This window comes from Hyperolius riggenbachi, chromosome 7 (genome assembly GCF_040937935.1).
Source record: "Hyperolius riggenbachi isolate aHypRig1 chromosome 7, aHypRig1.pri, whole genome shotgun sequence".
NCBI lineage: Eukaryota > Metazoa > Chordata > Amphibia > Anura > Hyperoliidae > Hyperolius > Hyperolius riggenbachi.
This window is the reverse complement of record NC_090652.1, coordinates 144,711,686-144,737,358: the sequence shown is the minus strand read 5'-3', so window position 1 is coordinate 144,737,358 and position 25,673 is coordinate 144,711,686. Positions and strand designations below refer to the sequence as shown.

At 43.6% G+C, this 25,673-nt stretch overlaps 1 protein-coding gene across 4 annotated transcripts in view; it reads right to left on the bottom strand.

Moving 5' to 3' along the window:
* ERCC4 (ERCC excision repair 4, endonuclease catalytic subunit) overlaps positions 1 to 25,673 on the bottom strand; it is a 162,603-nt gene that overhangs the window by 31,779 nt on the left and 105,151 nt on the right. For all 4 annotated transcript variants that reach the window (XM_068244717.1, XM_068244715.1, XM_068244718.1 and 1 more), the window contains exons 7-9: positions 19,804 to 19,984; positions 6,176 to 6,295; positions 5,481 to 5,591 (exon numbers count right to left, since the gene is read on the bottom strand). In XM_068244717.1, coding sequence (XP_068100818.1) covers positions 5,481 to 5,591; positions 6,176 to 6,295; positions 19,804 to 19,984 — 412 coding nt within the window. The remainder of the gene's footprint in view (positions 1 to 5,480; positions 5,592 to 6,175; positions 6,296 to 19,803; positions 19,985 to 25,673) is intronic.

The window sequence follows — 25,673 nt, the reverse complement described above, 5'->3', positions numbered from 1 at the left end:
CTATGGAGAGGGGAGAAGAGGCAGGAGGGTGCATGTACTGTCCTATAGAGAGGGGGAGAGGCAGGAGGCTGCATATACTGTCCTATGGAGAGGGAAGGAGAGGCAGGCGACTGCATGTACTGTGCTATGGAGAGGGGAGGAGAGGCAGGAGGGTGCATGTACTGTCCTATGGAGAGAAGAGGAGAAGCAGGAGGGTGCATGTACTGTCCTAGAGAGGGGGAGAGACAGGAGGCTGCATATACTGTCCTATGGAGAGGGAAGGAGAAGCAGGAGGTTGCATGTACTGTGCTATGGAGAGGGGAGGAGAGGCAGGAGGGTGCATGTACTGTCCTATAGAGAGGGGGAGAGGCAGGAGGCTGCATATACTGTCCTATGGAGAGGGAAGGAGAGGCAGGCGACTGCATGTACTGTGCTATGGAGAGGGAAGGAGAGGCAGGAGGGTGCATGTACTGTGCTATGGAGAGGGGAGGAGAGGCAGGAGGGTGCATGTACTGTCCTATGGAGGGAGAGGAGAGGCAGCCACGCCTCGGCTCCTCTCTGATTGGCAATACAGAGACGTCACCGACATCATCTTTAGTTGCCGACGGAGTGCACAGGAGGCTGCTTGCGTTGGTGACCAGAAGGACGGTGGAGATCGTTGGCGGATGCCGGAGCGCGGATCCCAGACCCGGAGGAGGGAAGACCCCATGTGGACAGACGGAAGACCGGCAGAGGTGAACCCCATCGCATTGCTTGCTGAGACTGCTGAAAGAGGAAGAAGGAAAAGAGCGACGTGTGGTAATGTATTTTTTTTTTTATTACAGGCACCACCGCTGCACATCTCTGCAAGCTAATGGGGCAGACCTATACCTATAACGATACTAGGGGCAGATATATAACTGCACTGGTTGAAGTTCTATACTGGAAGCAGATGCAGACCTATACCGGGGGCAGACCTACGCCTATACTGGGGGCAGATGTATGCCTATACTGGGGGCAGATGTATGCCTATACTGGGGGCAGATGTATGCCTATACTGGGGGCAGATGTATGCCTATACTGGGGGCAGATGTGTGCATCTACCCCCAGTATAGGTATACATATACCCCCAATATAGTTCTGCCCCCAGTATAGGTATACATATACCCCCAATATAGTTCTGTCCCTGGTATAGGGGCGTATCTGCCCCCAGCATAGGTATAGGTCTACCCCCAGTATAGTTATAGTTTTGCCCCCAGTATAGGTATGTTTCTGCCCCAGCATAGGTGCACGTCTGCCCCCAGTGTAGGTATAGGTCTTCCCCCATATAGGTCTTCCCCCAGTGTAGGTATAGGTCTGCCCCCATATAGGTCTTCCCCCAGTGTAGGTATAGGTCTGCCCCCATATAGGTCTCCCCCCCGTGTAGGTATAGGTCTGCCCCCATATAGGTCTTCCCCCAGTGTAGGTATAGGTCTGCCCCCATATAGGTCTTCCCCCAGTGTAGGTATAGGTCTGCCCCCATATAGGTCTTCCCCCAGTGTAGGTATAGGTCTGCCCCCATATAGGTCTTCCCCCAGTGTAGGTATAGGTCTGCCCCCATATAGGTCTTCCCCCAGTGTAGGTATAGGTCTGCCCCCATATAGGTCTTCCCCCAGTGTAGGTATAGGTCTGCCCCCATATAGGTCTTCCCCCAATATAGGTTTTCCCCCAGTGTAGGTATAGGTCTGCCCCCATATAGGTCTTTCCCCAGTGTAGGTATAGGTCTGCCCCCATATAGGTCTTTCCCCAGTGTAGGTATAGGTCTGCCCCCATATAGGTCTTTCCCCAGTGTAGGTATAGGTCTGCCCCCGATATAGGTCTTCCCCCAGTGTAGGTATAGGTCTGCCCCCATATAGGTCTTCCCCCAGTGTAGGTATAGGTCTGCCCCCATTTGTATGCAGAGATGCGCAGCGGTGGTGCAAGTAATAAAAAAAAAAAAAGAATACATTACCACACGTCGCTCTTCTCTGTCAGCAGCCTCGGCAAGTTCCCCTCCGGCTGGATTAGTCTTCCGTCTGTCCGCATAGGGTCTTCCCTCCTCCGGGTCTGGATCCGTTCTCCGCCATCTCCTGTCTTCTGTCTCCCTGCAAACAGCCTCATATTCACTCCTCCGGCAACTACAGATGAAGTCGCTGTCAGTGACTTCTCTGTATTGCCAATCAGAGAGGAGCAGAGGCGTGGCTGGGGAAAACGTGAGGGGCAGAGGAAGCAGCCAATCGGGCTGCACTACTGCATACAGGGGAGGACTATGAAATGAAGGGGGAGGCACAGGGAACAGTAAAGGAAAAAAAAAAGCCGCCCAGCATTCACTGCTACTTCTCTTGCTGCGGCTCTGCGTACGAATTAGGAGCTGGGGGCAAGAGGATTTATAAATCATATTAATGTAAAAGTGTGAATGTTTTTCAATGTGCCAGGGCCTTTTTAGCATCTTTGTAGGCTTTATAAAAGAGGGATATACAAAACTATTTTTAAATTCATGCCTAACAGTTACTCTTTAAGCAGCAGGAATGTTGACAGTTTTACACACACTACTGTACTTGTTGTAGAATGGAGTCTGTACTGAGTTGGCTTAGGGTGCATACACACATTCGATTTCAATTTTACCATTTTTAGGGCTGATCGGAACTGTCAGAAATAATCGTTTCGACAGTCAATCTGATGGAAAATTGCACTAAGCATTAGATTGTGAGCCGATTTGGCAGGGCTCTACTCCCCGTGTACCCTTCTCCACCACCATATGGACTCACCCGCTATAGTTAGCCCTATACTTCAATTTACGTAGCATTTTTTATTGTTGTGTTACTATTTTGTGTATCCTTGCTTGGCTGTGATGTCCCTGTAGAACGCGGTTTCATGTCCTAACGTCTCCTTTATCTATTGTACAGCGCCACGCAATATGTTAGCGCTTCATAAATAAAGTTAAGAAAAAAAATAATGCTGGGTGGTTCTTGCTCCCCCCCCCCTCCCCCCGCGTGGGGTTATGTTCTATATGCTATACCTAAACTCAAAAATCTTTCAAACAAAAAATACATTAATAACATATACTAAAAACTACTTTATATTCCCCTTTAAATAACGGATCACTACAAAAGTAAAGACGCTTTTCTATTTAAAAAAAATCAGGAGGAATCTGTAACGAATACTCAATTGCAATAGTTTAAATGCAATTAAAATTGTTTCTAATATTAAGCGTAAGACATAAAATCAGTATATTAATATTAACTGAGTGGATGGCAGGCAGAGTATTAAGATACTTTTGAAGGAATCTTTAAATGCATTATGCAGAAATAAAAGTGTGCTCTGCGCTTAGATTTCAGCTTACATCCACTTAACAGTAATATCAGTATCTAGTTACACAGCCCGCTATAAAGGAAAGATCTGCAACAAAAATCACGCAATTAGCAGACGATAATGAGGAACTGGCAAAAGTCACAAAAAGAAACCCCAATCTTCAGGGAGTTCAAGCGACAACTGTTAGCTTCCCTCAGAAAGCAGCCCATCACAACAGACACAGGCTAATGGAGGTCACTAGCTCAGTAACATCACACAGAATTTCAATTGCGTAATTCTCGAGTACAGAATTGGCTCCCAGAAGAGGTTTTGTGGAAATAATTTGTTATGCTAATCTTACATGACACAGTTATTATAATGTGCTACAGTGACATATTTTACCCAAAAAGAAGTCAAACTCCAGGCGCAAAGCTTATAAGCTCTAATATGTTTATACAGCGCTTGGTTAGAAGAGTTCAGTCTGAGCCCCGCCCACTTGCAATCTGAACAGCGGACAGATGCTGACCCAAGCAGCAGCCTTGCTGAAAATCCCGCTATTCACACCTTCAACTCCGTACATTTTAGACACTCTGTTTACCAAGGGGTAAGTATTTAGATCTGTGATTGGAGATATTCTTTAACTTTGATCCACTGGAGAAACATTTGTCATGGTCTTATGCAGAAGAGAATAGCCTATAGCAATGTATTGTTTACATTTAACACTTACTGTTTACATTTAATCTGACCAGGAAGGGCTAAAGCCTCCCTTCTGCATGTAAAAAGTGAAACTAAGAGTGCACAACAACCTCAAAAATACAGTGAATTCTCCCAGTTATGTGTAAAGTGCTGACATCGCCAGCAAGATGGAAATGCTGAAGTAAAAAAAAAGAAAAATTCGCTATTAGCAGGAATTGGCTATAGGGAAGTTGTATTGATGGAAGCATACTGTGAATAAAGCACGTCTGTTACGTCAGGATTCAGACGATGTCACATTTATTTGCTGCTAAGTTTATAGTTTGTTTTTAATGGAATATCAGTGGCAATACCAGTATAGAGACATTCCTAATTTCGACTACTCATGTTTATCTGCCATTGGAGAATTACTCACAAAGTAAGAGAAGTGAGAGATGTACACAAAGCAGAAACAAGAGATGGAGGGAGGAGATTCAATAACGACCTAATGTCAATGTGCCACATCTTTACACTGAAGTGCTGGAATAAAGCCCAGCGGTAACTTACAGACTGTAACCATCAAACTAACTCAAGGCCATCTGGCTAGTGCCGATACAATCAGCATTGCCATGCACCTCTTACCGGTCAGACCAGTTACCGTAGAGTAGCGGGTGTGGGGCCTCCTTCCCTCTCACGCATGCTCACTCACGCATCTACAGGACATGTCTTCTGCCTCCCCTGGCCTATCAGCACTCACCACAGATTAACATTTGAGTGTTGCAGGCTCATTCATAATGCATTAGGAGCTCTGACCAAACAGGTGTGTGAAAGGAGCTGTGGGGCGTCTTTAAATATTTCTCTAAATTGGGTCACTACTATGCAATGCATATTCCTTGCTTACTATGCACAGCATATTCCTACTAAGTTGTTGACAAACAACATCAGACATTTTGTTTTGAGTTCAACCTAAAAATTAAATCCTACAGTTACTTACCTATCCTTTTCCTTCACAGCATTTCAAATAACGAATTTCAAATAAAGTATTTCACCTAAGATCAGCTGTGCGCTGCATGGCGTCCTGCGTGGCATTAGATGGAAGTCAAGCGTGATAACCAGGGATTGGCTTTCGAGTACAGATGTACTTGGATTCGGAATGCTAATTTAGATTTAAAGCACCTGTGCCTGTGGGATGGGTGATCCTATGCGTGTCACCGCTGTTATATGCGTTGTATGGGACACGGTCCACCACCCACTACCGCACTTCCCCCTTCCATTGGAAGGAGGATGTGGACGTGCGGTAGTGAGTGGTGGAACGCGTCCCATGGGACGTGGATTACAGCGGTGACACGCATAGGATCCCCGGACTTCTGGGTAAGGTAACCCCCCATATCCCGCAGGCACAGGTGCATTAATTAACCTACATTAGCATTCCAAATTCGAGTACTTCTGTACTGGAAAGCCCATCCCTGGTAATAACTCATTATTATTTAACACTATGCTGAGCTTGGCATTCATATGAATTCCTATTAAAGCAAACTGACCTGGCCCTCCCAACTCATCGCTGTTCTTGTTCTCCGTTTCAATCTCTTTCAGGACTTCACTTAGAGCTTCCCACTTGGGGTTACTCTGAAGAACCAGTTCTTTCTTTCCATCTGCAAATACAAAGAGAAGCACAGGAGACATCAAAAACCACCTACAGCCTTATACACCCTCACCCAGAATCACAACACATAATACAAAAAGACAAAATCAAACTGGGGAAAATGGATTATAGCTCTAGCGCTGCAGTATTACAACAATGCTTTGGGAAAAGAGGGATTGTTGCACACATGGACCTGAGCACATATGGAAGCAAAAAACAGCAGATTTCAGGATTTGAAGAGAACAGAAGCCGTAGGAAGATGCGAGCAGACCATGTCTTACTTGTAGTGTGGGCATTAAAAAGGGGGTGAGCCACAGGCTCCCATGAGTGAGCTGGAGATTCACGGGACAGTGACAGTAGTGACATGGGGCAGAGAGCACTGAGCTTCTGCAAGATCTAATCAGAAAGAGACTTGGCACAAATAGGAGTTTATGCGGGTGAACAATTAGCAAGGGAGAAGTACTCTGGTCACCATCACACTACATCTGTAAATTTAGCCTGGACAACAGTAAAAATGAAGCTCCACCCAGACTAACTAGATAATTAAATCCAACAACAAAACTAGTCAGAGTTCACAGTTCATATAACTCTTACCCTGCTTTTCATTTGATTCCTCAGTCTTTGATTTTTTCATGGCTTTTGAGTCTGGAACTTTATAGACCCTGGCTCGTGAATGAACGAACATAGATGTGCTTGAGTCGAGGAATAACCAACCTTTGAGAAGAAATAAGTGCAACTAATCAGAATGGATTGTAAAGCATAGGCAGACAAACGCTCATAAAAAAATATTCTGTGATGCCAGATATAATATATTTAAAGCCTCTATGTAGGCAACAAAGTGAAAAATATTTATGTACCTTAACAGGTACCCAATTCCATGGTTATACAATACACTTCAGTTGTGGTAAGCAGTCACATACTTATACTGATCAACCAGGGCTGTGGAGTCGGTCCAAAAATCCACTGACTCCGACTCCTCAGTTTAGGATTCCACCGACTCCGACTCCGACTCCCCGACTCCGACTCCTCTAATTTGCATATTACAATTTGTTGATTAAAAGTATGTAACATGAAATTCGTCTCTTAACTGCCAACGCTTAGGAATTTTACAAGACAACTGAAGTGAGAAGGATATGTAGACTAATAGATTTATTCCCTTTAGACTAAAACTAGTCCTTGGTAAGAGTACTTGTAAAAGGTACAAACCGGAACAAAGAACATCTATCAGGCCCTAGGCAATGTAAGTGTGGGTACATGTAAGAATGATGTGCAGGTACTCTGCAGGGGAATGAGGAGATTCTTCCTCTATTACACATTCTTCATGCACAATGTGAACAAGGTTTATGGGTGACAGACAACACCTCTGTGTTCAATGTGCACAGCATTCTCAGTGGATACCCTGCAGCTCTGTGGGGAGTGCATATGTAGAGTATGGTACTACTGTGTAACAAAGTAAACCTGAGACAGAAGAAATTAAAGTTTTATACATACCTGGGGCTTCCTCCAGCCACCTTCAGGATAATCAGTCCCTCGTTGTCCTCCTCCACCACCTGGATCTTCTGCTATGAGTCCAGGTACTTGAGCCAGTCGGGCGTAGTGCGCATGCACACACTCCGCCGCCAGGAGCATACTACACCTGTGCAGCACTATTGCGCAGGTGCAAAATGTTCCTGGCTGTGGGAGCGGCATGCGGCCGGACAGCGCTGACTGGCTGAATTACCAGGACTCATAGCAGAAGATCCGGGTGGTGGAGGACAGCGAGGGACTGATTAGCCTGAAGGGGGCTGGAGGAAGCCCCAGGTATGTATAAAACTTTACTTTTCATCCGTCCCAGGTACCCTTTAATTTGTAGTCACCAAACCAAATTTTAACAACATATCAAATTATTTGATTTCATCAGCAAAGGGAGTGCATACATTTGCATAAATCAGCATCAATGCAGAATGATTTCCATCTCATTGACCATCTCTATTAGTGACACAGCTACACATCAGGCTTTATTCTTACAGCATAGATGTTATTTAGTATATATAAGAGATTCCTGTGTACACATCATATATACAGTCACAATCAGATATGTATATCTGACCTTAAAAATACGGGGACTGCTTTATTGAAGCAGCACAAGTAACTAATTTTGATTGGTTTATTTCATTTTTGTGGACTAAGCACAGCTATTATTGTATATATACATTATTTTTAATGACTATTATCTGAGAAATAGAACATTTTATCATATTTTCTATTTTAATTAGTTACAAATTCATTCGGAGTCGGAGTCGGTGCATTTTTCCCGACTCCGACTCCAGGCACCCAAAATTGCCCGACTCCACGACTCCGACTCCACAGCCCTGTGATCAACTATCAATCAGGTCATGTGATCACAGTTTTCCTGTTCTTAATTGAATGATGTGATCTAGAAAGAGGGAATAGTGTGCAGCCACTAGGTAGGCCGTACATTGGCTGCAGGCTGAGAACAAGGTGGGGTTTTCAGGTTCTGAAATACAGTTAGCATCACATAGCTATTTGAATGCAACAGCTGAGCTCTGTCTAATAAACCGTTCATTGTTGTCCAGATGCTTCCTTCACAGTTTGTAATGTAACGTCAAATTATTAAAAGCTGTAATAAATCCAGCAGCCGCTAGCAGATCAAACAAAGCAAAGCAGCTATTCTGCCTCCTTCCCATTTACAGGAGAAGCTTCTCTGCTTTGTTTGATCTGCAAACTGTAACACAAGACAAACTGATCATTTTGTATTGGCAATATTATAAATGAACTTATCAATTAGGTCCGGTTCACACTGGCAAGGATGGAAAACTGATTGATAAAAGAACTGATCCGTGGCACAGTTCAGGTTTTAAAAGGCTCAGTTTTCCATACGTGACCCTCAATTCCGTTTCCAGACTGACGGATAAATCGCAGCAGACCCAAACTTGCGGTCCTAACGGTGGAAAGTTTGGTTAACATTCTGTTCCGTTATGGTTCATCTGTTCCGTTACGGTCTGCTAAATCTTCTGTTTTTTTAGGCCGATGTCAACCGAGCCCTAACTTTAGAGTGGCGTTACTAATCATTCCAGTAACTTTATACACACTTATTTTCCTTCCTGTTCTTAGGCTTAGTTTAATGTATTAGAGCACAGATTCAATTTTGAGTATAACCACTTGCCGACCGCCCACTACCTATGGGCGTTGGCAAAGTGGCATGCCCAGGACCGCCTAACGCCCATAGGCGCCGGCTCCTGGTGGACTAAGTAGCCGGGGATCGCGTACATAGATGCGCGCATCCGTCAGCATTAGGCTCCGCCCACCTGCGACGGCAACCCGCCGGCTGTTTAGAAGCGCCGGTAAGTTGTTAACCCCTGATTTGCCGCATAGTAAGCGTATAATACGCTTTGTAATGTATACAAAGCGTATTATACAGGCTGCCTCCTGCCCTGGTGGTCCCATTGATCGAGGGACCACCAGGGCAGGAGGCAGCCCCCCTAGTAAGCACAACACACACTGATCCTGCCCGCCCACACCCTCAGATTGCCCTCAGACCCCCCCCCCCCTTATCACCTCCCCAGTGCATTATTTACATCTGTTCTCCCCTCTAATCACCCACTGATCACCCATCAATCACCTCCTGTCACTGCTACCCATCATACCCAACAGATCAGACCCTCATCTGCCCCTTGCGGGCACCCAATCACCCGCCCACACCCTCAGAACCCCCCGATCACCTCGCCAGTGCATTGCTTGCATCTATTCTCCCCTCTAATCACACCCCGAGACACCCATCAATCACCTTCTGTCACCCCCTAGCACACCTACCCATCAGATCAGGCCCTAATTTGCCCCGTGTGGGCTCCTGATCACTCGGCCAAACCCTCAGATCCCCTTTCGATCACCTCCCCAGTACATTGATTGCATCTATTCTCCCCTCTAATCACCCCCTAAGACACCTATCAATCACCTCCTGTCACCACCTGTCACCCCCTAGCACTCCTATCCATCAGATCAGGCCCTAATCTGCCCCCTGCGGGCTTCTGATCACCCGGCCAAACCCTCACCCACCCCACCGCAGTGAAATAATTTTTTTTCCCTGGTCACTGCTGGTCTCTATGACTTAATTGTGGCTGAGACCAACCGTTATGCCACACTATATGCAACCGCCAATCCAAAAAGCTACCATGCCCAGCCTTTTCAGTGGAAACCACTCCACGTTTCCGAAATGTAAAATTTTTTGGGGCCTTCTCCTTAACATGGGTCTAGTCAAAAAGAATGTATTGCGGTCTTATTGGTCTACGCACCCAATACATCACATGCCCATTTTCTCTGCTGCCATGTCCAGGTCACGATTTGAGAACATCCTGCACTTCAGTGCCAATACAACCTGTCACCTAAGAGGCCACCCTGCTTATGACCGGTTCCTCAAAATTTAGCCCATCATAGACCACCTGTCATCAAAATTTGCAGATGCTTATACCCCTGAACAGTCATTTTGAGGCATTTGGTTTCCAGACTACTCCTCACGGTTTTGGGCCCCTAAAATGCCAGGGCAGTATAGGAAACCCCACAAGCGACCCCAACTTGTGACAAAAAATAAAATATTCTATGAACTCACCATACTCCTAACGGAATATCTTGGGGTGTCTTCTTTCTAAAATGGGGTCACTTGTGGGGTTCCTATACTGCCCTGGCATTTTAGGGGCCCTAAACCGTGAGGAGTAGTCTAGAAACCAAATGCCTCAAAATGACCTGTGAAATCCTAAAGGTACTCATAGGACTTTGGGCCCCTTAGCGCACCTAGGCTGCAAAAAATTGTCACACATGTGGTATCGCCGTACTCAGGAGAAGTAGTATAATGTGTTTTGGGGTGTATTTTTACACATACCCATGCTGGGTATGAACTCACCATGCCTCTTAGTGAATACTTTGGGATGTCTTCTTTCCAAAATGGGGTAATTTGGGGGGTATTTATACTATCCTGGAATTCTAGCACCTCATGAAACATCACAGGTGCTCAGAGAAGTCAGAGATGCTTCAAAATGGGAAAATTCACTTTTTGCACCATAGTTTGTAAACGCTATAACTTTTACCCAAACCAATAAGTATACACTTATTGGATTTTTTTAATCAAAGACATGTAGCACAATAAATCTGGGCAAAAAATTATATAGAAATGTTACTTTATTTGAAAAATGTCAGCACAGAAAGTTAAAAAAAATCCTTGGGCAAGGCTACCTAAACATCCTGGTTGACCACGGAGCAACCTAAGTTGCTGAAGCCCAGAAGCGCTTTGAATACATCAGGAGAAAATCACAATATAAATGTTTTGTGTCTTCTGAACTAGTAGGGAAGCTGGAAGTTGGAATGGCCTTACTATGTGTGAAGAGGACGCAGAAGAGCCACATTTGAAACCTTCTCACCCCACCAACTGTGCCAACAACCCCTTTTGAGTTCTCTGCAGGATCTTCAAGGAACCCTGGGGTTGCATGGAATTCTGGTTGAGAAAGCCTAATCTAGAATCTTACAAGCCAAACAAACGCAAGAGTTTTCACAACGAACAGATGAACATTTCATATTTGAAGATTTTTCTGCCAGTCCATGGACTTTAAGTGTATTTGCAGTATAATATAAAAATGATCACTAATGACGTATTTTAAAAAACTCTATACCAATAGGTTATCTAGCATAGAACACACAAGACAAAAATGTCATACCGAGAATGTTATTTTTAATAAAATAAATGACTTCCAAATGTAAAAAATAGTTTGTGAAGACAATTTATTTAAGTCCAGCCATTGTGGTAAATTACCAAAATGTACTCTGAAAGCCCCTTTTAGCTGAAATCCACACTAACCACTAAATACACAGATTAAAACTGACATAAGTATGGCACCCATCATTGCTTATGTCATACTCCACAAATATCAGTCCTTGCTTTAGACACTTTTGATTGAACAGAATCTTTCAAATAATAGCAAATGAAAATAGCATGGGCAAAAATATTTTGTTGCACAACCTTTAGAGACAATCACTACAAAACAAGCAATTCCTATAGCTCTCAGTTATACTTCTGCACTTGTCAACACATAGTTTGGTCCACTCTGAGCAAACTGCTCCAGCTGTGTCAGATTTGAAGAGTGCCTTTTCCAGGCTGCATGTTTCACATAGATGTATGTTCCGGTTCAAAAATCAGGGCTGATAGAAGCGTATACAGTGGCTTGCAAAAGTATTCGGCCCCCTTGAAGGTTTTCCACATTTTGTCACATTACTGCCACAAACATGAATCAATTTTATTGGAATTTCACATGAAAGACCAATACAAAGTGGTGTACACATGAGAAGTGGAACGAAATTCATACAGGATTCCAAACATTTTTTACAAATAAATAACTGCAAAGTGGGGTGTGCATAATTATTCAGCCCCCTGAGTCAATACTTTGTAGAACCACCTTTTGCTGCAATTACAGCTGCCAGTCTTTTAGGGTATGTCTCTAACAGCTTTGCACATCTACAGACTGAAATTCTTGCCCATTCCTCTTTGCAAAACAGCTCCAGCTCAGTCAGATTAGATGGACAGCGTTTGTGAACAGCAGTTTTCAGATCTTGCCACAGATTATCGATTGGATTTAGATCTGGACTTTGGCTGGGCCATTTTAACATAGATATGTTTTGTGTTAAACCATTCCATTGTTGCCCTGGCTTTATGTTTAGGGTCATTGTCCTGCTAGAAGGTCAACCTCCGCCCCAGTCTCAAGGCTTTTGCAGACATTTCTTCCAAGATTGCACTGTATTTGGCTCCATCCATTTTCCCATCAACTCTGACCAGCTTCCCTGTCCCTGCTGAAGAGATGCACCCCCCGAGCATGATGCTGCCACCACCACATTTGACAGTGGGGATGATGTGTTCAGAGTGATGTGCAATGTTAGTTTTCCGCCACACATAGCGTTTTGCGTTTTGGCCAAAAAGTTCCATTTTGGTCTCATCTGACCAGAGAGCCTTCTTCCACATGTTTGCTGTGTCCTCCACATGGCTTGTGGCAAACTGCAAACGGGACTTCTTATGCTTTTCTGTTAACAATGGCTTTCTTCTTGCCACTCTTCCATAAAGGCCAACTTTGCGCAGTGCACAACTAATAGTTGTCCTATGGACAGATTCCCTCACCTGAGCTGTAGATCTCTGCAGCTCGTCCAGCGTCACCATGGGCCTCTTGACTGCATTTCTGATCAGCGCTCTCCTTGTTCGGCCTGTGAGTTTAGGTGGACGGCCTTGTCTTGGTAGGTTTACAGTTGTGCCATACTCCTTCCATTTCTGAATGATCGCTTGAACAGTGCTCCGGGGGATGTTCAAGGCTTTGGAAATCTTTTTGTAGCCCAAGTCTGCTTTAAATTTCTCAATAACTTTATCCATGACCTGTCTGGTGTGTTCTTTGGACTTCATGGTGTTGTTGCTCCTATTATTCTCTTAGACAACCTCTGAGGCAGTCACAGAGCAGCTGTATTTGTACTGACATTAGATTACACACAGGTGCACTCTATTTAGTCATTAGCACTCATCAGGCAATGTCTATGGGCAACTGACTGCACTCAGACCAAAAGGGGCTGAATAATTATGCACACCCCACTTTGCAGTTATTTATTTGTAAACAATGTTTGGAATCATATATGATTTTCATTCCACTTATCACGTGTACACCACTTTGTATTGGTCTTTCATGTGAAATTCCAATAAAATTGATTCATGTTTGTGGCAGTAATGTGACAAAATGTGGAAAACTTCAAGGGGGCCGAATACTTTTGTAAGCCACTGTATGTCAGTACCCCGCAGGTCAGCTTGGCACGGGGGTGAGAAGAATGATGGCTCACCCTTGCTCCCGCTGAAATTCCCAAAGGCATTAAACACTATTCCCTGTCCAAGTCATAGAAACTTAAAGGGAGAAGTAATTAGATGACCAGTGATTGCTGGAACCCCAAATTACCCATGGATGGGCTTCAAACTATAGCACTGTTGCTATAGTGGCGCCCAACTCAGGTACTACGTGGCCGGCACTGTGGGCCAAGAAGAGATGCTTTCCTGAGAGAAGGCTGCTTCAGAGTAGTTCATTGTCTTCTCCTTAGCCATTCTTGGGTGCTGTTAGCAGTGTGTTTTGAAAGTAAACTTGAGCTGAAAGCTACAACAACAACAACAAAAAAACAGATACCTTTTCCAGAGGCTTCCTGTGATCTCCTCGCCCCAACCACCACTCACCGAGACCCTTTGGAAGATCACAGCCGCGCTCCTCTTCATGCACAAGAGCAGCTGTACTGTGCCCGCATGAGTACAGCTACGACTGCGCAGTAACAAGGAGTCTCTCCTGCAGGAGTGGCTAAGGTTTACTGTGCAAATTTGTCCATTCTCGCATGGGCTGGCAATGCTCATACACACCAGGTATTATCATTATTATTATTTTAGTATTTATATAGCGCCAACATATTACGCAGCGCTGTACAGTGTATTATATATATATATATATATATATATATATATATATATATATATATATATATATATATCTTGTCACTAGCTGTCCCTCAAAGGAACTCACAATCTAATCCCTACCATTGTCTATATTATGTAGTGTAAGTACTGTAGTCTAGGGCCAATTTTTTTAGGAGGAGCCAATTAACTTATCTGTATGTTTTTGGAATGTGGTAGGAAACCGGAGTGCCCGGAGGAAACCCACACAGCCACGGAGAGAACATACAAACTCTTTGCAGATAGTGCCCTGGATGGGATTCGAACCAGGTTCCCAGCGCTGCAAGGCGAGAGAGCTAACCACTACGCCACCGTGCTGCCCACTTACAACCACGATAACATATTCATCAAGCTCTTGTCGGATATGTTCAGAGGGTCTGTGCGCTGCAACAGTGGGAGCGAGCAAGATACGTGAAAGCCTCTGGACTATCCTGAGGCTTCCCTCTACATAAGTATCTATTTTTTTGTTGCAGCTTTCGCCTCGGGTACACTTTAAGCCACAATCTTATAGGTTCTGTGAGCCGTGTGACGCCTACGTGGTCCCCGAGAAAACCGCAAATGCGTTATTTGAGTCACAAGCGCACATTCCCTTGGGATTTTAAAAATGACATTTTAAATCAACCGTTTCCCCCCTTCTCCCTGGCTCTGCTAGCAATCACTGACAGTTTTAATTACATAACCTTTCACCCAGATGTGAAAAGCTTTTCTCCTAGCTACGAGACAGCCCGGCACCAATCTCAGCAGGGTTTGTCATGTGGCTGTATAGCCTGAAGGAGCAAAGGAGGCCATCTTCCAGCTGGCTAAGCCCACAAAGCAGATGGCCATACAGTGAACCATAAGTGTCTATAATAATCCATAAACTTCTATATTTGTCATATTTCCTGTGTTGCAAAGCTGGCAGGTCCTTCAAACTTGCAGCGTGTTGGACTTTACGTGGCACTAGTTCTGAGAAGTTTGCAGACCAATCAGACTTCCAGGACTGGAGTAAGACAGGTTCAAAGTAACCCTTTAATACTACAGGGGTCCCACCCCTCTTGTTTGATATCACCGTTCTTGATAAATCCTGACCAACCTAAAATGTTATGAGATTTAGCATAACCCGTACGGTTTTGGAGATAGAGCACATCTAGTTTAGAAATATTTTCTGCCTCAATGAGAAGGGGATGGCTCATCTCAAGTTCCAAGAGGTGTGTGGTCCCCACCCTCACTGCTTACTGAACGAGGGGTATAACCATGGCAGAACTCAAAAGCTCAGGGTCCTATACCTTTAATCTGATGTTGAATTACTATCAATCAACAGCCAGCTGGACACTGGCAAATCATTTGGATTACTTCTCACAAAGGCCTCTAGCCGCATGGCAATCGGCCATCTTGGACTTTGATTGCCGCAAGGACAACCAATAACGGTATTTTGAACTTTATTATAAGACATTAATGATCTGAACATTTATATAGCACTTTTCTCCTGACGGACTCAAAGCGCTCAAGAGCTGCAGCCACTAGGGCGCGCTCAAAAGGCCACCCTGCAGTGTTAGGGAGTCTTGCCTTGAACTCCTTACTGAATAGGTACTGGCCCTAGCCATGATTCGAACCCTGGTCTCCCATGTCAAAGGCGGTGCCCTTAACCAGTACACTATCCAGCCACATTCTATTTCCTTTTCATCTGTACTCATTTCTATCAACCCAATCTGTTCTGTCTGACAGGGATATTTATCTTTTGGTTGTAAAGTATATTTGTGTGTATAGTTTTAGAATAAAACAAACAATTTTATAATTCACTCTTGTGCCTGTTCTGGTAATCTGATTGTTGCTACGAAGAATCTGCCCTCCATAGAGTCATACTATCGGATTTTTTTCATTATGTTCTTATAAATTGTTGATTTGCTAGTTAGGTTTGCAACTAACTGTGTTTTCTTCTTCCTTCTAGGAATAGCTAGCGGGAGTCTCTTTCCTCCAAATCGAAAGAGTGGTGGCAGTGAAATTACCAGATTTCCAGCCTGAAATCGATATTTTTATTTTACCAATTGTACATGCAATTGAGATTGTACATGTATGGGCACCATCAACCAATCTTAACCGTTTACTGTGCACACTGTGGATTTGCCTCTGGAAGTCTCTAGTTCATGGGACCTGCATGACAACTGTGTCCTAGTAATACGGGATTGGTGAGTGGTTGCCACATTAAATTGTCATCAACGGTTCGAGCAATCTTTACCATCAGTCTGCTTACCATATTTCTAGCCGTCGGATGTGACTAATCCCCGAATGCTAACGGTAGCAGATTAGACGGAATTGCCATACTTTGACATTTTATCTGTGATCCAGCAACCGGTCTTTTTAACGTCATTTAGACGGGACCGGGGTGCTGGATTGTCACAAGTATCTTTTTGTTGTTGCAGCTTTTGCCTCAGGTACACATTAAGCCACAATCTTATAGGATCTGTTAGCCGTCACAGAGCATTCTGACACTGAGCAGTACGTTTCTCTGTTCCCTTCACAGACTCATGGCAGGTGATGCAAAGAAGCTCCTAAAACAAACCTTCTACATGTTCACAGTAGTCATGGAGTTCTTTTGTTTGAAAGCTCTCCACTCTTTTCCAGTAATTTCTCACTCTTGTAATTTAGGGCCAAAAATTAATAAAACTATATACGTATAATTTGCTTGAAAATAATTACAATCTAATAAGACACAAACGCATCTCAATCTTGATTTTTCTATGATTCAGAAGATTGACATGAACACATTTTTTATTGGCTGTGACTCTGAAGGTGCATTTCATATAGACTTCTATAGTTTAATTTGATACAACAGTTAGCTAGCAGCGTTCTTTAAATCAGTAGTAACATGCCATTTTACTTTCGAATTTTAAAGGTGACTGCAGGCCAAGCGCAAAATGTAAATACTGACGTGAGCGATATTCTTTACAAAACAAAACCCAAACGAACACTCTACAAAGACTCTTCTTTCCAATACTTCACACTCCTTTCAGATGGTATTTTGATGAAGACATGAATGTGGGTTCACTTAAACATTAAAAAGTTTACTGCTCAAAGTATAACCATTCTAAAATGATCATAAAGTTATCTTAAGGTACATACCCCATACTGATTTTTACCTGCATATTTTATCACTTTGATGCAATCTGCAGGTAATGTTACCTTGCTGAAAAACACAACAGAGGCACAGGTCTTCAAATGAAAAGGGAAAGCAAATTTTATTCGACACTGCAGGCCAATATTGGTGGTGTTCAAGTAGCATATACAGCCTTCCTGGACAAAACATAGCCATAGCCAACAGCAAGGGTGGCTTGTATCCCTGGTTTCAGCTGGTGCGGAACAATTTTATAGTAGGACACTGACAAAAGGGGGTTATCCCCAGAAACACATAAGCGTGATGTCCTGGGTTGCAGGCTTGAGCCATACCACACAGGAGGAAGGATTATTACCCACACTTGTCATGGCTAAGTTGTTTTGTCAGGAAGGCTGTATATGCTACTTTAACACCACTGTTCTGTTAAGTGTCCCTACAGTGTCAAATAAAGTATGCTTTTAGCTTTCATATAAAGACCTGCATCTCTATTTGTGTTTTTGATTGGGAGCCTCCTTAAACTCCTTATGTGTGCATTGTTCGTATCTAATGGTTACTTTGTTCACTGAAAAACTTATGACTGATTTTAGAGCAATAACTGACTGAAAACATACCTGGAAGCAACAATGAGAGTTCCTCAGTTAACCAGTAAGTCAGACAGACACCAACTGCATAGTTTTATACTGCAGTCGGCAATACAAAATTTGCCTGCTACAAAATGGTTGAATGCTGCAGTGTGGTGCATCCATTGTCCCTATTTATAGCAATGTTGTCTACATGTTGCCAAAGAGTGGTTAAAATACCACTTCTGGAATCTCACTCATCTGTTCATTATTTAGATGGGCATTTGTGCAAAATTATGTTTTGGGAGAGCATGCACTCAATGATGCTAGCTCGTAATATAAAATACTACGTGGAACATGGAAAAAACTTTTTGGATTGGTAGAAGAGGGCATTTTTAAGAAGACCAAGTTCATAATTTGAGGTTTACATGACTATTTTTTAACACTACGTGGTGCACCTTAAAAGATGGATGAAAAGGATGGAATACTTTGATGGCGGTATGTGATTGAGCAAAGTTTAGGAAACAATACCATAGGGAATTGCCTAGGCACTAACTAGACCTCAGGATCTGACAACCTTAGCTTACTGTCAACCCATTTTTTCATCATTTACTCTCAACCCTGAAAAGCAGTCAACATTTTTTTTCCCCAGAACTGCATCTGTTCATATCTAAACAAAATTTGTTAACTAGTATTATATTACCAAAATACTGTAGTACTCCTATAGCAGTAGCTTTTTGGACAAGACAGCTAATTTGGGTTCCGGGCCTGATCTCGGAATTAAGTGCTGGGGTTTAGTATTTATATAACTGAACTCTAGTTATTGGTACAGCATGCAACAGGGATGACAAATTAGTGGAGGTTTATTTTTTTTTTTTTTTTTAGATCAGCTGTGGCCCAGGTATAGCTTAGTAATGTTAATGTTATTGGCTATATATATATATATATATATATATATATATATATATATATATATATATATATATATATATATATATATATATATATATATATATATATATATATATATATATATATATATATATAGCCAAGTGGAGTTATCAGCTGTGATGGAGAGTTTTGGGCTGTGAGGCTTAGTGCTAGGAATAGTTATAGAGGGGTTGGTGTTAGCCTCAGTTATAGAAGGGGTTAGTGTTAGTCAATAGGGTTAGAGGTTCGTTCTAAGAGGGTTAGATCTGATAGTGTTAGGAGGTTAGCATTAGAGAAGTAAAGGCAATAGCGGCACACAAATTCCTGATGCTTAGCTGTTAAATATCATTAACAGTATTCACAATAACGTGCCTCTTTTGAATGAATGCCCATGAGATGGCCTTTCTATGAAAAAAATATTGTTCTGAAACTTCCCTCTCACCACCCGGGATAAACACTGCTGCATGCCATACAGGTTGAACAAGTTCAGGAGCCCATCAGCAGTTATACAAACCTCGGGGTGGTCTGCTAGCACTTGCATGAGTGATCACAAACACATATTCATGGCAATCTTAAAGTGAATTTGATAGCCATTGTAAACATAGCTTACTTACTCTCAATACTAGAATGATATGTAGGAATCCTATAAAGCTTGTAATCTTAATGCCTACAGAAAAACCTACAAAACTTCTGGTAGGGATCTTCACACTGTGGACATCTGATCTTCCCAGCATTACACGGTCAACCATCCTCCCCCTAATATTGTGATGCCTCAGTTCTCAGTTTGTGCTGGGGCCCGCAAGTAGCACACGCGATTTCCAAATTGTGACTTTCAGCACGATCCCCGAATCAATTGCAATTTGCCCCTAATTCCCTTGAATGCGATCATTCCAGGAAAAATGCTGCAGGCAGCACTTCTGTGATCACAACGCTGCAGTACCACCCCCATAAGGTTCCACTGTTGCATCGCTTTTCCGATCGCGGGCATTCGGAAAACACTGCTAGAAACGTTGCAGTGGGTCCCGGCACTTTGCCACTGAGGTAATGCTAATGTGACAGGTTGTTTCTTGCTGAAGCTGGTGATGGTGTATGAGATATATATTTTAATTCCCATGTTGAAATAGATCATTCAAGATACCTGAATTTTGTCCAAAGGCCTTTTCAGTTGCTCTCAGGGATTCCAGCAGATTGAGGAAGGTCACACAGTCATACTGGGTAAGGTACTGCAACAGTGTGCGGAGAATTTTTAAGTCCTGCACTAAAGATTTAGTTTTGGCCCCAAGTTGATGCCACAATGGATCCAGGTAATGCCTAATTGTCTAAAAAGAAAAAGAAGCAATATAAGGATAAATAACAGAACAAAAATACAATAATGTCAAAACAATATACTTACCATAAGGGCTTGTTCACACTATGAGCACTTTGCTTTTTTAAAAAATTATAGTGATTTTTAAAATCGCTTTAAAAGCGCTTGTATAATGTTGCTCTATGTAAGTGTTCTCACGTGAGCGATGAGCTTTCTTTCCGAGTGCAAACGCGGGTCCTGCACCATTTCCTGAACGTTTGCACTTCAATGCAAGGTATAGGAAAATTGCTAAACGCTCTAAAAAGCGCTTAGAGTCGACGTGTGGAGGGAGTCTCATGGACACACCAGAGGCTACACCTACTATTCTCCTCATCATCGATCTCACTCACGCATTGATTTAATCTTTACTAATGCCAGCAATACTATTAATTTACTATATGCACGGCACATACCCTGTGCTTGGTCTGACCATGACATGGTAATGGCCCAGTTTGATTCACAAACACCTAAATTTATTAAGCGTTCATGGCGTCTAAATGAGGCAATGCTCACCAACCCTTCTACCATAAATGATCTCTCACAACATCTCACAGAGTTCTTCGATATAAACAATACCCCTGGTATAGCTAAATCATCACTTTGGCTATCTCATAAAGCATATATCAGAGGCCAGTTCATTAGAATAGCCTCTCGGATCAAGAGGGAGCACTCTGAAGTATTACACAACCTCCAATATAAACTATCTAGACTGGTCCTAGAGCATCAAGCATCCCCCTCTATTTATTTATATAAGCTGATCAGAGATACAAAGATCCAAATTGACCTCCTCCTCTCTCGCCAAGCTGAGAAAACCTTCCGATGGACTCAATCCCGCTGTTACAAATTGCTTAATAAACCTGATCGCTGGCTAGCATCTAAACTAAGAGAGAAGCAGCAAATAAATTGTGTCAGAAAAATTAAACTAGCCAATGGAAGGGAGTCCTGTAACCCAGACGAAATCCATGACCGATTCCTCCAATATTATACCAAATTATACTCCCAACCTCTCCCCCCGACTACCCAAGAACTCCAATCCTTTCTCACCACCCTCCCAATACCATCTCTCTCACCTCTTTCAGCTACCTATCTCAATACACCTATTTCCCAAGATGAGGTTGAAGAAGTAGTGAAACACCTAAAAAATCATAAGGCCCCAGGCCCTGATGGCTTCACGGCCTTATATTACAAAAAATTTTCAGCAATCCTAATCCCCCACCTTACATCTTTATTTAACTCAATACTTAAAGGGGCAGCAGTCCCATCCGAATTCTTAGCTTCCTCAATAACTGTCATTCCAAAACCTGGGAGAGATCCACTGACCCCTAGTAATTATCGTCCAATCTCCCTATTAAATTCAGATTATAAAATTTTCACCTCAATCCTAGTTTCCTGCCTCAATAAATTGATACCGTCACTCATTCACAAGGACCAAGTTGGTTTTATACCCCAACGTCAAGCCACTGACAATATCCGAAAATTACTAAATATAATCCACCACGCACACCGACTTAAGCATCCACTAGCAGTGCTCCTTCTTGACATTGAGAAGGCCTTCGATACTTTATCATGGCCATACATGCTTTGTGCTCTTCAGAGATTTGGTATATCAGGCCCTTTTCTCCAAGCTATTAGGTCCTTATACTCTGCCCCAATTGCCTCCCTCAAACTACCCTCCACACGTCATTCCACAATAAAGATTGAAAGAGGAACTAGGCAGGGGTGCCCCCTGTCCCCAGCCTTATTCGCACTATGTATAGAGCCCCTTGCCATTAAAATCAGGCAGGCAGCTGATGTTCAGGGTTACCGAATAGGCCAACGCTCCTATAAAGTTTCTCTGTTCGCTGATGATCTAGCTTTGACCCTAACTAGCCCCACTACATCAATACCCTCTCTACTAGACCTACTATCATCCTTCAAGAACTTAACTGGGCTATCACTAAACATTACAAAATCAGAAATCCTACCCTGTAATATTCCCAGCCTAATTACCGCAGACATAGCTTCTCGTTTTGGGTTCCATATACAACCTAAATTTGTTAAATACTTGGGAGTCAAACTTACTAAAAATCCATCAGATATGTTCCGCCTGAACTACACCCCCCTATTGATCTCACTCCTAAACTTGCTCAACACATGGGCCAAGTTACCAATTTCCTTAAGTGGGAAAATACATTCAGTCCGCATGACTCTACTCCCTAAAATTCTATATTATTTTAGGGTCCTCCCTACTCCAGTCCCAAAGGTCTCTCTCATTCCTCTCCAAAGGGAAATTTCAAAATTTATTTGGGCCCATCATCCCCCACGTATTTCCTCCAAAAGGATGCAACTCCCTAAGCATGAAGGAGGTCCAGCAGTCCCTAACATCTATAATTACTATATTGCCGCCCAGCTAGCCCATATCCCACCTACTCAGGCCGGCCCTAACTCTCCACTATGGGTTGCCTTAGAATCAGCACTTTTAGCCCCGCACAAAATAGAGGCGTTAGTTTGGTCTTCACTACCACATCCTGCTAGTCTTCTCCTCGACTCCCCCTACACCCTACATACTCTTAAAATTTGGAAGAGGTATAGGTATACTCTAGGCCTACAAGCCACTCCCTCATTGGCTACGCATCTATTCGGTAACCCTGACTTTCCTCCGGGCCTAACTACTGACCTTTCCTGGTTAGCTGCTACTCAATATACAAAACTAAAAGTTTCAGAGATTTGGAAAACTAATCCATCCAGCTACCTTGTCTGAGACCCTCTCCTGTAGACCACATCAATTTTTCCACCTCCAACAGGTCCACCACTATTGGTCTTCACTAGGCCATCTAACTACTGATTCCTCATATACATATTTTGAGAACTTTTGCAACTCTTCCCCTCTAGGAGGTGGAATCATATCCTACCTATACAATTTATTAGCCACTCGGGCCCAAGACGCTATGGCCCCCGTTCTGGAGAAATGGGAAGCTGAGTTAAAGTTTCATCAATCCCCAAAGAGATGGGCCCATTGTTTCGAGACTCTCATGAAAGGAAGCCTTTATTTCTCTACGCTTGAAACTAATGTAAAGCTCCTTCACAGAGCCTATCTAACCCCAGAGAAGGTTTCAAGTATTTTCCCTCAAGCCTCCTCTTTATGCTATAGAGGCTGTGGGGCGAAAGGCTCCTTGACCCATATGTGGTGGACTTGTCCATTAGTAACAAACTTCTGGTCACAAATTGCTGGTCTGATATCTACAGTTCTCCAGACTTCCGTCACTCCTACACCTACCGTCTTCCTCTTTGGTGACAAACCTAACAATGTCAAGCATCCGGCGCATAGACTAATTCAACATATAGTGAATTCCGCAAAAACGTATTTAGCCTCTCGCTGGAAGGACACATCTCTTTCTATACAACATGTAATTGATAAAGTCCACAAAACCATGATCCTAGAAAGAATGGTAGCAGTTACGGAAGACAGACTGATTCAATTCACTAACACATGGTATCCCTGGGTTGACTATGCGGACAATAAGGGCCTCCGCTATCTACTATTTTTTACCTAAATATATGTAAAGATATCCTGGCAAATGTTTTAATTTACTCTAGATAATAATCCACCATCTGACTTCATTGACCTACCTACCTAATTGGATAACAGTACCTAATATACATGTTAGTATGTTTTATTGTGTTTATTGTTCTTATTCATTCTATTATCATAAGCCCCCTGTGTGGGGATTGATACCAATGTATCATTGTCTAAATCTGCTTTACTGCAATAAAAAAACTTTGAAACTAAAAAGCGCTTAGAAAAGCGATTTTGTGAGCGCTTTTGCTCACAATGTATATTCAATGCATTCAGTTCCAAGTCAAAGAGTTGACTTCCTGATTGTCTTCAGTCTCCGCACTCAAATCAGCTAACAAAAGCTTAGAAAAGCGCCTCTAAAAATCACAAATTGTTCTGAAAGCATAGGGAAAAGTGCTCACAAAAGCTCTCAGCGTTTGCGATTTATAATGTGAACAAGGCCTAAGTGTGGTTTTGATTATATGTGTATCAAAGCAGGAAATTCTGAAATGGATAGGAAGTAATTTAAAGGAATACTGTAGGTGGTTTTGGTCGGGGGAAAATTAGTTGAACTTACCCGGGGCTTCTAATGGTCCCCCGCAGACATCCTGTGCCCGCACAGCCACTCCCCAATGTGCAGGCCCAGTATGGTCTGTGAATGCAAAGTACGCTCCTGGTGACATCAGCAGGAGCGAGGACACGGCAAAGCAGGCACAGTGATTTTCAGACTTTAAAGTCTGAAATTCCAGAAGTGAACCAGAGGCGGGGCCGGAGCATTGGTGAGTGGCTGCGCGGGCACAGGATGTCTGCGGGGGACCATTAGAAGCCCCGGGTAAGCTCCCCCGACCCCCCTACAGTATTCCTTTAACAATCACAATGACACTTCAGAAGTGTTGGGAATGGAGGCACTGCGTTTCCATCAGTGGGATGCCATTCCCATGAAATCACACATGTAGCACCTGTTGTACTTTGAGGCATTGTGATTCTATTCCATTCAGTTCAGTTCAATGCGACTTTGCAGGTGCACCAAAAATTGTATAACAAACGCAGAGGAAAAAGGGCAGTGCTCTACTTCTCTTTCCAATCCTATGGCCTTTTCCAGTACAGGTACAATGACAGACAAAGCCCGACATAGGAAACGAATGGCTGCCGTTATGTGGCAATCTCCATAACCCCACGCAATGTAAATATTATGTGGACGCATTTGTACTTGTAGCAGGGATGCTGCTGCTGGATCTGCTGCGACACAGCCTCATCTGGTGTGGGTCAAAGTCCCCTCCAGAACCATGCTGCGCAGTAACAGAATTACAGCAAAGTCCCAAGTATCCCCCCCCCATGGAGCAGAAAATACCCACCACACTTCACCTTCTAACCTTCCTTCACCTGACATGCCAGGAGCAGCATATGGACCTACTAGGAGCTACAGGAGGGTTAGAAGATGGTGCTGGAGGCTCAGTGAATTTTATATGTCCTGCAACCCTCCCCCCCCCCCCCAAATAAACCCAAGGCACAGTCCCTGTTATCCCCTCCGGCATGCTTCTTATTTGAGGCTTCCAGTTTCCTGAGTTCTGGAAAACTGAGACTTTGCTGCATGCTGGCATGCATGCTAGGGGTGGAGCAAGAGCTAGTGACAGCCCCGCCCCTGATGCAGGGTTGTCACCAATGTACAGACCCTCTGGATGCCCGGTGCCGCGTCATTTTGGCAATAACCCACGCCACCCCATGCCCCCACATGGATGATCACAAAAGTACAGTATATTCTCAAGTATAAGCCGAGTTTTTGGGACCCAAAAAATAGTCCCAAAGTGGAGGTCTCGGCTTATACTCGAGAGAGTATAGGTGGCCAGGCATACCTCCCACGCAGGCAGTTCGCCCCCACTTCCCCTGCAGGCAATGCGAACCCCTCCTCCTCTCTCCCCTACTCCTCTCCCCGCAGGCTAAAAGATTAGATAGGAGATGGGATTAGCGGAACAGCGGGACTCAGCTGCGGGCCGACTCTTCCCTCTTGTCAGGTCCCCTCTCCATGCCTGAAATAAGAGCAGCAGCAGCAGCTGGGTGTCTCACCTTCCGGGCGGCTCCAGGCAAAGATCAAATGTCTCCGGGCTCCTCTGTGTACATTGCGGCTAAC